The following is a 13364-nucleotide window of genomic DNA, read 5'->3' on the forward strand; positions in this document are numbered from 1 at the left end:
ATCCGTCCACCTCGGCATCCCAAAGTGCTGGGATTACAGGCATGAGCCACCGCACCCAACCGAGTCATTCTCTTTTAAAATGTTTGTAACTTGACATCATTCTTATTCAAATGAAACCTCTATTTTTTTAAAAAAGTCCCCTATCAACCAGAACGAAACTCTGTAATTCAGCACTTTGTCACATATCCTACAGACAAATCTACTCCTCAAAGAATTTTTAATAATAAATGATTTAGTATTAATATATGCACTTATTATAGACCAGGCACCGTGCCAGGTTCTTTACTTGAGCTCATATAATCATCAGAAGAACTCTTTGACGTAGACACTATTATTTTCCCCATTTTACAAACAAGGAAACTGAGGCATTAAGTTGAAAGATTTGCTTGCTGTCTTGCGGGGGCTAAATGGTACAGCCAGGATTTAGCCAGGTCCCGTTGTTACTGCAACAGTTTGTGGGGAGTACTTTTGTTTTCTCCCACAGTTTATCTTCAGCTACCTGTTGCTGCCATGTTCTCCTCAGCCTTGCCTTGCAGTATCTCCACCTCCCATCCTCCACCCACTTGACCCCATTTCTCTTCCTTTTTCCGTGGTACAATTTAGCGCATCCCAGCTGTCTCAATTGTGCTTCCTACTCTTACTATTTCAAATATGCAAAAGCCTTTATCCTGAAGTTGACTATTCTCAGCAAGCAAAGATACCTCAATTACCAACCAACATCCACCCTCTTGAGAAGGGCAGATAGGGTGTTTGTATGGGAAAGGGAATAATTTTAAATAATACAAATTGTGTTTTCCTGTCAGATGTGTCTTTGAAAAGATGTTTGTTTTGTTTTTGTTTTCAACGATTTTCTTTTTACTTCTCTTTCCCTGGTGTGTGGTAGGTGGTCTAGTATTTTGGTGATTGATGGGACATGAAGGATGATAGAAATAGATGTGGCAAAGATGACTCCAAGGCTTTGGTCTCGGGGACTACTAGAGAATGACTGTGTTTGCCAACAGCAGGGAAATTGAAAAGAGTTGCTCATTCCTCCCAACCCCCAAAGGAATTAGCAGCTGTGGGAGCTGAGAACGTTTTTTGGACGTGCAACACTGAAGTAAACACATTCAGGTCGTGGGAGTTGTGTGAGACTATGGTACAAGTGGAGAAATGAAGACTGCAGATAGAAGACTTAGGAATTGCCAGCATAGAGGTGGTGGCTGAAGCAGCAACTGGAAAGTATTCTTCAAAGAATGAGGGTGCAAACGGCTGACTGAGTGGGGCAGGGAGAAGTGTGGGAATCCAGGAATGGTAATAAGCAAAAAAAAAAAAAAGATGGAGAGGTAAGAAGAGAATCTGAATGTTATAGCATTATGGAAGCCAAAGACGAAAAATGTTCAATGTTCAACAACAGTGGCTAACATTTATAAGCCTTTAATAGTTGCATGCATTATTTCAGTTAAAATTCTCAAAAACCATATGATCAAAATACTGTTATTTCACCTGTCCTCACTGATGGACATAGTTTATCGAGGTTAGTTAATTTGTCTAGAGTCATACAGCAAGTAATCATATCAAGATCAGGTGGACCGTAGGACCACGGCCTGTAAGTACTCTATAGGATGCATTTGAGAAGCCGAAGTTTAGATACAATGGCTGATAGTTATATAATCTTTATTGTGTCCCAGGCTCTGTTAAGTGCCTTTTTATACTTACTGAATTCTGACACAATTTTCAGATCTACTGTCCCCAAACCAAGGTGTAAGGAGGTGTTACATGACTTACCCAAGACCACACAGTTGTGAAATAATGGAATTGGAATTAGAACCCTGTCAGTTTGTTCCAGAATTTATACAAAAAAAATGTTTAAGAGGGGGAAAAAGCCATCTTTCCATTTTAGCAGTTAAAAAACATCCAGTCTTTTTGTTTCCTACAGTAGATCTCTTTAACTTATTCCTTGTATCTAACTGAAATTTTCTATCTTTTGATCAGCATCTCCCCAACCACTATTCTCCATGACCTCAGCTGCTGGTAACCATCATTCTACTCTCTGCTTTTATGAGTTCATTGTTTTTGTTGTTGTTGGTTTTGTGACAGTCTCTCTATGTTGCCCAGGCTTGAGTGCAGTGGTACGATCTTGACTCACTGCAACCTCTGTCTCTTGGGTTCAAGCCATTGTTGTGCCTCAGTCTCCCCAGTAGCTGGGATTACAGGCATTCACCACCACGTCCAGCTAATTTTTTTTTTTTTTTTTTTTTGTATTTTTACTAGAGATGGGGTTTTGCTATGTTGCTCAGGCTAGTCTGAAACTCCTGGCCTCAAGTGATCTGCCCGCCTCAACCTCTCAAAGTGTTGGGATTACAGGCATGAGCCACTGCACCTGACCTTGTTTTTTTTTAGATTCACATATAAGTGAGATCATGCAGTATTTGTCTTCCTGTGTGCGGTTCAGTCATTTAACATAATGTCCCTGTTTCATCCATGTTGTTGCAAATGCTAGACTTTCCCTCTGTATTAAGGCTAAACAGTATTCCATTATGTACATATATCACATTTCCTTTATCCATTCATCCACTGATTCCATATTTTGGCTATTGTGAATAGTACTGCAATAAACATAGTGCAGATGTCTCTTCAACAAACTGATTTCATTTCCTTTTTATATACACCTAGTAGTGGAATTGCTGGATCTGAAAGCCACTATCTTAACCTCTGTTAGATGTCTCTTATACTTTATCTCTCTGCTCTGTGTACACCTTGCAGTCTTAGTCTCTGAGAAAATCATATCCATTTCATGATCGCCTGCCATCCCCAACTTTTTCTTCTCAACCATAGAAAAGAACTTGGAGTTTCTGAAGGGCCCAGTAGTCTCAGTTGAGCAGATTTTAATTATAAGTGGAAAATCGCTGACTGCCCTAATGTGGCAAAAATGTTAATCATGTGGGTAAAATTTTCTTTTGTCCTTTCTCATTTCTTTTCTCTCTGATGAAAGCCAGGACAAATATTAAATATTTCTCACTGCTTCTTAGGTGAGAAATGCCACCTATGAATGGTTAGGGGAGCAATGGTTAAAATGAAAGTTTATGTGTTTATTATAACCAGAATGTAGGCTTGCCAGGTGTAGCAGATAAAAATACAGGATGCCCAGTTGAAATTGAATTTCAGTAAAACCACAAATAATTTGTTTAGCATAAGTATGTCCCATGTAGTATTTGGAACATACTTATATTAAAAATAAATATTCACTGTTTATTTGAAGCTGAAATTAATACAGGAGTTATTAAGAAATTATCTTAGGCAGTCACAGAGGGTAAAAGAGTTCTCGGTGAAATTTCCCTTTAATAAAAAGCAGCCCCAAACCATTTCTTTTCTAACAGAAAGCAGCCTGAAAAGTCAAGTTGAAAGCATAGATATGCAAGCTTCTAGCCTGTCGGCAGGTGTACCTGGAAGCCAGGTGTATTCAATATGGCGATCGCTGCTCCCTTTTCTTTGTCACCACGTGTGTGGGTATCATGGCACTGGCCAGATAAAGCCACATATGCAGATGTCATGGTGACAGCCAGGTAGAAGCCACATTTGCTTAATAAAAGATCACAATGGGAGGGCCAGTCTTCTGCAGGCTATGTAAATGGCACACCTGGTCAAACCAATCCCCTGGGCCTTATGTAAATCAATCAGCGCCTCCTCAAGCCTCTGTATAAAATCGGTCAAATCTCACCCCAACCTGGAAACTGTTTTGGGTGACCGCTTTCTCAACATGAGGAAACTTTCTCTCTTTCTCCTCTTCTTTGTCTATTAAACTTTCCACTCCTAAACCCACTCCTCGTGTGTGTCCATGTCCTAAATTTTCCTGGCGCGAGACAACGAACTACGGGTATTTAACCCAGACAACGGAGCCATTTCAAAATTTCACTGGATGTCTTGTATTTTATCTGGCAACTCTACCAGACTGTGAATTCACATCAGCTTTTCTCTATTTGGTATTTTAATTAATTCAAGCTAGCAATTCATGGCACAAAATGAGAAATGGTACAAAATGTTGTCTCTGGAATTTTGGTCCATTTGAACTCTCCTGGAGATATTTATAAACTGTACTTTCTGAATATTCTGATACTATGAGCAGCAGGAGACAGGATGCCCACATTTTCCAGAGAATGGGACACACAGATGTATCTAACACTCAACAAAATTATATTCACGTTTGCTGTGGTCCGAATGTTTATGTCCCCCCAAACTCATATATTGAAATCCTTACCCCCAAGGTGATGATATTAGGAGATGGGACCGTTGGGAGGTGACTAAGTTTTGGGGATGGAGCCCTTAATAATGAGATTTGTGCTCATATAAAAGAGGCTCAAGGGATACCCTTTGTCCCTTCCAGTATGTGAGGACAGAGCAAGAAGGTGCCACCTAGAGCCAGAACACAGTTCCTCACCAGATGTAGAATCTGCTTTGATCTTGAACTTCCCAGTCTCCAGAACTAAGGCAATGAATTTCTATTATAAGCTACTTAGTTTATGGTATTTTCTTATAACAGATCAAGTAGACTAAGACAGTGTTATAATTTGAGTCTGGGTGGCTCATGACTATCTGGTTTCACAGTGAATTTGAGTATTCACTGACTATATCTATCTAATTAAAAATGAGGGTCAATTCTGTGATTTTTGTATTTATTTAAATCAGGCAAATAGCTATTCAAAGTCCCCCCGCAAGTCCTCTCCTTTTTAGTTTTAAATATCTGGTTTAGTCTTGACATAATTTTCTATTGTTACTCACTTTTTCATTTTCTGTAGTACTCTACTAATTTCAGACCCCCTCCCCCTTTTCTTTTTGAGACAGGATCTGGCTCTGTAGCCCAGGCTGGAGTGCAGTGGTGTGATCTTGGCTCACTGCAACCTCTGCCTCCTGGATTCAAGCGATTCTACTGCTTCAGCCTCCTGAGTAGCTGAGATTACAGGCATGTGCCCCCATACCTGGCTAATTTTTCTATTTTTAGTAGAGACAGGGTTTCACAATGTTGACTAGGCTGGTCTCGAACTCCTGAGCTCAACTAATCTGCCCCACCTTGGCCTCCCAAAGTGCTGGGATTAGAGGTGTGAGCCACTACACCCAGCTCAGACCCCTTTTCTTATGTATAAAAGCTATTAAAGATATCTGATTAGAAACAAACACGATTGCAATTGTGATGGATAGAATATGTATACTGGTATGTGACTTTCCTAATGTGGCTTCTTTTGCTCTGATAGATGTAATGTTTTTATACTTTTTGACAGTTAAGAGTACCTATTATATCAGGTATAATATGGAATAGGCAATGGAATTGCCTTATAGTTCATACCCATTAACAAATCCAAAAGAGAAATAAAAGGAATTGATTCTTTGTCATTTATTTATTTAGACAACAAATATTTACTCTGAGCCTGGTGGATACAGCCATGAAGAAGAACAGCTAGTCTTTACTTGTGCCATCCTTTTCCCAGAGCTTTCCATGTCAGTCATTGAACCCTCACAACACTTTTATGCATGGGTACTTCAGTAATCATCATCTATTTTACAGATGAGGAATCAAAGCAAGGAGAGGCTGAATAACTTGCCCAAGGGCACTTTCTCAGAAAACGTCAGCAGGACACAGGCAGTTTAGTGTTAAAGCCCATTCTCTTAAAATTCACAGCTTCTAGGTGAACAAAACAGGCATGGTCCTTGCCCTTAGGTAGCTTACAGTACTCTCAGGTGCTATTTCCTTTAATAAAACATGCGATGTGCAAAACCCAAGACTGATTAATTCAAGGTAAATATACCTACTGACTTTCAAAGCATGCGAATATGTATTTGCACCCGTTAGTTTTTCATCTTATTATGGGGGAGTAATATTTTAAAAATCACAGATATTAGTAAAATATTCAGTAATTATGGTCTAGTCTAAAGTGCTTATGTTTGATTATGCATATTTGTTAAATATGGACAAAAATCCAGAAAGACATTAAAATACAAATCAATCTGAGCCTTATATGAAACTATTCTTATTAATGTGACATCTATGAGGAAACATTTCATAAATACTTATGAATTAAAAGATTAACATAATTTAGTAAACCATGACTGAGTATCACCCATTCAGCCTGTTTTCCATGCTAAGAATTCTTAGAATTCAGATCTCCACTTCTCAGAAACCCATCGATCTTTCTTACCCCGAAGTCATTGAACTAGTGGGCTAGATATCTGTCTTGATGTGCCGTGCACCATAACTATCTTGTTTATTTGTCTACATAGAATAATTCACTTCATGCCTTTCAGAATAATCATATTTTTCAAATTTCCTTGCACATTTTGTATAAAGACTTTTAAAGGATCTTTCCTAATTTTTTATTCGTAGGTAGTATTTGAGTTTTCTCTCCCTCCACTTCTTCTTTTAAAATATTCTGAATTTTATAATAAACCCAATATGTTTTTAAAATCTTAATTCTCTACTTTCTGACTCCTCAATTCTGGCATGCTCTTTGTAGAAGTGTATTCTATGTACCTATCCAAAATAAATATCAAGAAATCCAAGTTTGCCCAGATTAAAACACACACACACATACACACACATACACACCCACACCCATTGCCCTATAAATGAATGATTTATTTATAGTATTATCTTAAAGAGCAAGTTTCCCCTGGCTTATTTAAAATCTTGTCCTGAACACACATACTTGAAAGAAGATGTTTATTTTTTGACCTCAATCCATCTGACCTAAGGAGAGTCAAACTTTCCAATAATTCTAGACTTTCCCTGGTCATCATCGCCATGCGTAGGAGGGCAGTAGTGAAGATGGTAGAGGAAGGGAGGAAAAACCCAGAGGTGGGAAGGTTGACCTGACAACTTAAGCCATTTTGGATAATTGGCTTCTAGCAGCTGACAATGGTAAAGCTATGTAATCCAGTGGTTAGGGGCATGGGCTTCCCAGGCAGACAGCCCTGGCCGTCTGTTTTACTTCTGGCTGTTTTACTTCCAGCTGTTTTACTTCCTTGCTATGGGTTTTAAGCAAGCGATTTAATCTCTATAAACTTGGTTTTTTGTCTGTAAAGTTGAAGGAATAGTACTGTAGTCTTCATAGAGTTGGTCTGAAGTTTGTAATATAACAAATAATTTCTATTTACACCAGTATTTAAGACTTGTTATCATTCCAATTAACAATTTCATTCAGGTATTATAGTTATTGAATACCACTGGCTGGCTCAATTGAGCAGGAAAGAAAATATGTTATTTTATTTTATTTTATTTTATTTTTAAAGAAGTAAGCTTTTATTTCCTTGTGTTGCAAATAAAGCTGGCTAACTTGGTTGCTTTTTGGTGATTAGTCAAAGAGACCAAATCCCATATCCTTGTCCGACTCCTCCGACTCTTCCTTGGCTTCAACCTTAGCTGGGGCTGCAGCAGCAGCAGGAGCAGCTGTGGTGGCAGCGGCCACAGGTGCAGCAGCCACAAAGGCAGATGGATCAGCCAAGAAGGCCTTGACCTTTTCAGCAAGTGGGAAGGTGTAATCCATCTCCACAGACAAGGCCAGGACTCGTTTGTACCCACTGATGATAGAATGGGGTACTGATGCAACGGTTGGGTAGCCAATCTGCAGACAGACACTGGCAACGTTGCGGACACCCTCCAGAAAGCAAGAATGCAGAATTTCCTCTGTGATGTCAAGCACTTCGGGGATGTAGATGCTGCCATTGTCGAACACCTGCTGGATGACCAGCCCAAAGGAGAAGGGGGAGATGTTGAGAATGTTCAGCAGCGTGGCTTCGCTGGCTCCCACTCTGTCTCCAGTCTTGATCAGCTGCACATCACTCAGGATTTCAGTGGTGTCCCTGGAGATTTTAGTGGTGACACCTAAAGCCTGGAAAAAGGAGGTCTTCTAGGGCCCGAGACCAGTGTTCTGGGCTGGCACAGTGACTTCACATGGGGCAATGGCACCAGCACGGGCAGCAGCTGGCACTTTATTGGCCAGCAGCATGTCCCTGATCTCAGTGAGGTCCTCCTTGGTGGACGCAAAGCCCACATTCCCCCAGATATGAGGCAGCAGTTTCTCCAGAGCTGGGTTGTTTTCCAGGTGCCCTCGGATGGCCTTGCGCTTCATGGTGTTCTTGCCCATCAGCACCACGGCCTTCCCGCGAAGGGACATGCGGATCTGCTGCATCTGCTTGGAGCCCACATTGTCTGCTCCCACGATGAAACATTTCGGATAATCATCCAATAGTTGGATGATCTTAAGGAAGTAGTTGGACTTCCAGGTCACCCTGTCTTCCCTGGGCATCACGGCAGTGCGTCAGGGATTGCCATGCAGGGTTTAAAGATGATGTCACTTCCACGAGGATGCCTGGCGAGAGAAGCAAATATGTTATTTTAATTGTATCTAGTAGGATGGTATCACTTAAACACATTATTCCTGTTTTCACAGGCTGCCGACAAAGCCATAAATAATTTGGTGCCCCTCCCAAAATCCTTAAGTACAAACAGGATTTCTTTCAAGGAGGAAGTTAAAAGCAGATAATAAGAGCCTACCTTCTCTAAACTCATTTCAAAATGTTTATTAGGAAAGTTTTCTTTGCTTTCTTCTTCTTGAGACTTGCATTCAAAATAAAAGACTAAACTTAAAGTATCAGCTACCTGCATAACAAAAATAAGTTGGAGTTCCGTCTATCATTACTCTGTCGACTTGATCTTCAGACTCATCCAGAAACAATCTTAAAGATCTGTATCTAAACCCAAACCCAAAGCCCATAAATCAATGTGTCTTGTGAGTAGGGAGATGAAAGGAACAATGGCAGCCTAGGGGTTATTTATTTAATGGTTATCAGAATAATTACTTTAATTTTTTTTTCCTGGCCAAAACTGAATTTCATGGGGTTTTGGTTGGTTTGTTTATTAGTTGTTAGCCTTTGGGATGGTTATATTCTTTTTCCAGCATTTGGATTTCCATGAGATCTTGGGAAACTCTTACATAGAAAAGTGAAAGATATGAAATATTGACATAAAAATGATACATAATGATTGGGAAAGTTTTGGAAAATATAGAAAAGCATAAAAAAATTAGATCACTCCAAGATCTCACAACCTCAAGTTTACCATTGCTGATCTTCTGGCATACTTCCTTCTTGTCTTTTATAATACATGTTGTATTATATCACAAATGTATATTACATATTATTTCATATGAATATATACATTATGTACTATATAATGTATAACATGTTATATAATATATAATATTAATATATATCAAATGTGTATATATTATATCCTAAATATAAATATTTATGGGTTACATACAATTTAAAAAATATATGCGTGAATACACTGTATGCATACACTGCATTTTAAGCTTTTTCCCCCTTTTACTTAATAGTATATCATAAGCATTTTCCCAAGCACAACATTTTTTTTTTTCAAGACGGGTTCTCTTTCTTTCTTCCTTCCTTTTTAATTTTTTTTGGCAGGTTCGCTTTCTGTAGCCCAGGCCAGAGTGCAGTTGTGTGATCACGGCTCACTGCAGCCTTGACCTTCCCAGCTCAAGTGATTCTCCCACCTCAGCCTTCTATAGATGGGACTACAGGCAAGTACCACCATGCCCCGCTAATTTTTAAAAAATTTTTTGTAGAGACCGGGTCTCCCTATTTTACCTGTGCTGATCTCAAACTCCTGGCTCAAGCAATCCTCCCACCTTAGTCTCCCCGAGTGCTGGGATTACAAGCACAACAGTCCCAAGTACAACTTTTTAAGAACTGGATTACATGCATGATTTGTTTTCCTTCCAGTTATACTGGTGTGAACCATTCCCTCAAGCATCTGGCTTGATGTGACAATGTCACATCTGTGACTGTGCTGTGTGGAGTCTCATGGTGTCAGTGTGATCCACCTGCTTGTTGCTGGTTTCCCAGCTCATCCACATGGCCCATCCTAAATGGACACAGCCTCACACAATCTGAAGCCTGGATAGTTTAGCCATTCAGTCCTTGTTTACCAAATGGCTCCTGCCCCACCGCTGGTTAGGGTGTACAGTACATTTGTGAAACCTTCTTGGAGATGAGAGAAGGAGGAAAGGAATGCCAGCCAAGTTCATTTTTTTCATCATGCTAAGGTCCCACAGCCCAGAGGGTAATTGCCAATTATCTTAATTCTGCCTTAATGCAAAGTAGACAGTCCCATCACCTGTTCCAGTCTTCCTCCATTTCCCTCAAACACCAGACAATGCAAACCAAAGGAGAGTTTGGGGTTTTTCATCTGCATGGTCAGAGGAGGGGCATATTAGATACTACACGGAGTAGCACTTATTGAGAGGCTATTATAGGCACAGACACTATACTCAGAGATTTACTTACATTTTCTTTTAAGCTTTACAATAGCAACATATATTGTCATTATTTTATTTGTGGCTAAGCTGAGTTTCTGAGAAGGTAAAGATAAGAGAATCACCAAAGACTTAACTAGTAACCAACAAAATCAGGGTTTGAACAAGGTCTGTCTTACGCTTTGTTCTTTCCACTATGACAATCTGAGTCCCAATATATAGATATATTTTTTCTTTATTTTATGAACTAAAAATATTTAAAGAAACAAAAAACAAGCAACCCCCCCGCCACACACAAAGTATATAAGAATAGTTTCCTTCTCTTTAGCAGTGCTGTTTTTCTTTTCTCTTTTTTTCTAACTTTTATTTTAAGTTCAGGGGTACAAGCGCAGGTTTGTTACATAGGTAAACTTGTGTCATGAGGGTTTGTTGTAGATTATTTTATCACCCAGGTATTAAGCCTAGTACTTATTAGTTATTTTCCCTGATCCTCTCCCTCCTCCCACCCTCCACCCTACAGTAGGCCCCAGTGTCTGTTGTTTCCCCTCTATGTGTCCATGTGTTCTCATCATTTAGCTCACACTTATACAGGAGAACATGCAATATTTGGTCTTCTGTTCCTCTATTAGTTTGCTAAGGATAATGAATTCCAGTTCCATCCATATTCCTGCAGAAGACATGGTCTTCTTCTTTTTTATGGCTGCATAGTATTACATGGTGTATATGTACCACATTTTCTTTATCCAGTCTGTCATTGATGGGCATTTAGGTTGATTCCATGTCTTTGCTATTGTGAATAGTGCTGCAGTGAACATAGATGTGCATGTGTCTTTATAATAACAATGATTTCTATCCCTTTGAGTATATACCCAGCAATGGGATTGCTGGGTCCAATGATAGTTCTGTTTTTAGGTCTTTGAGGAATCACCGTACTGTCTTCCACAATGGTTAAACTAATTTGCACTCCCACCAACAGTGAAAGCATTCCTTTTTTTCTGCAACCTTGCTAGCACTTGTTATTTTTTGACTTTTTAATAACAGCCATTCTGACTGGTGTGAGATGGTATCTCATTGTGGTTTTCATTTTTATTTCCGTAATAATAATGATGTTGAGCTTTTTTTCATATGCTTGTTGGCTGCTGCATGTATGTCATCTTTTGAAAACTTTCTGTTCATGTCCTTTGCCCACTTTTTAATGGGATTCATTCTTTTTTCTTATAAATTTGTTGAAGTTCTTTATAGATGCTGTGTATTAAACTTTTGTCAGAAAAATAGATTGCAAAATTTTTCTTCCATTTGTAGGTTGTCTGTTTACTCTGTTGATAGTTTATTTTGCTATGCAGAAGCTCTTTAGTTTAATTAGATCCCATTTGCCAATTTTTGCTTTGTTGCAATTGCTTTTGGCAACTTTGTCATGAAATCTTTGCCCATTCCTATGACCAGAATGGTATTGCTGATACGGTTTGGCTGTATTCCCACCAAAATCTCATTTTGAATTTCTACATGTTCTGGGAGGGATCCAGTAGGAGATAATTGAATCATGGGGGCAAGTCTTTCTCATACTGTTCTCATGATAGTGAATAAGTCTTATGAGATCTGATGGTTTTAAAAACGGGAGTTTCAAGATGGCTGAATAGGAACAGCTGCAGTCTGCAGCTCCCAGCAAGACCAATGTAGAAGGCAGGTAATTTCTGCATTTCCAACTGAGGTATCCTGTTCATCTCATTGGGACTGGTTAGACAATGGATGGAGCCCACAGAGGGCGAGCAAAAGCAGGGTAGGGCACTGCCTCACCCAGGAAGTGCAAGGGGCTGGGGACTTCCCTCCACTAGCCAAGGGAAGCTATGAGGGACTGTGCCCTGAGGAACTGTGCTATACGACCCAGATACTACACTTTGCCCATGGTCTTTGCAACCCGCAGACCAGCAGGTTCCCTCGGGTGCCTACACCACCAGGGCCCTGGGTTTCAAGCACAAAACTGGGCAGCTATTTGGGCAGACACTGAGCTAGCTGCAGGAGTTTTTTCGTATCCCAGTGGCACCTGGAATGTCAGCGAGACAGAACCGTTCACTCCCCTAGAAAGGGGGCTGAAGCCAGGAAACCAAATGGTCTTGTTCAGTGGCTTTCACCCCCATGGAGCCCAGGAAGCTAAGATCCACTGGCTTGAAATTCTCGCTGCCAGCTCAGCAGCCTGAAGTTGACCTGGGATGCTCAAGTTTGGTAGGGGGAGAGGTGTTCACCATTACTGAGGCTTGAGTAGGTGGTTTTCCCCTTGTGTAAAAAAAGCCGCTGAGGAGTTCGAACTGGGTGGAACCCACTGCAGCTCAGCAAAACCACTGTAACCAGACTGCCTCTCTAGATTCCTCCTCTCTGGGCAGGGCATGTCTAAAAGAAAGGCAGCAGACCCAGTCAGGGGCTTATAGATAAAACTGCCATCTCCTTGAGACGGAGCACCTGGGGGAAGGGGTGGCTGTGGGTGCAGCTTCAGCAGACTGAAACGTTCCTGCCTGCTGGCCCTGAAGAGAGCAGCAGATCTCCCAGGATAGCGCTCAAGCTCTGCTAAGGGACAGACTGCCTCCTCAAGTGGATCCTTGACTTCCATGATTCCTGACTGGGGGACACCTCCCAGCAGGGGTCAACAGACACCTCTTACAGGAGAGCTCTTGTTGGCATCTGGCGGATGTCCCTCTGGGACAAAGCTTCCAGAGGAAGGAACAGGAGCAGTATTTGCTGTTCTGCAGCCTCCACTGGTGATACTCAGGCAAACAGCGTCTGGAGTGGACCTCCAGCAAACTCCAGCAGACCTGCAGCAGAGAGGCCTGACTGTTACAAGGAAGACTAACAAACAGAAAGCAGTAGTCATCATCATCAACAAGTAAGATGTCCACACAAAAACCCTACCCAAAGGTCATCAGCATCAAAGATCAAAGGTAGATAAATCCATGAAGATGAGGAAAAACCAGTGCAAAAAGGCTGAAATTTCAAAAAACCAGAATGCCTTTTCTTCTCCAAAGAATCACAACCCCTTGCCAGCAAGGGAATAAAACTGGATGGGGA

At 40.6% G+C, this 13364-nt stretch overlaps 1 protein-coding gene across 1 annotated transcript; it reads right to left on the reverse strand.

Moving 5' to 3' along the window:
- Positions 1-7319: 7319 nt before the first annotated feature.
- On the reverse strand, positions 7320-8327 carry LOC116464139 (large ribosomal subunit protein uL10-like). The gene is given in 1 exon segment (XM_032753843.2): positions 7320-8327. A coding segment is annotated over 1 exon segment (954 nt). The 5' UTR covers positions 8274-8327.
- Positions 8328-13364: the final 5037 nt, after the last annotated feature.

This window comes from Hylobates moloch, unplaced genomic scaffold (assembly GCF_009828535.3).
Source record: "Hylobates moloch isolate HMO894 unplaced genomic scaffold, HMol_V3 SCAFFOLD_2, whole genome shotgun sequence".
In the NCBI taxonomy this organism is placed as follows: Eukaryota; Metazoa; Chordata; class Mammalia; order Primates; family Hylobatidae; genus Hylobates; species Hylobates moloch.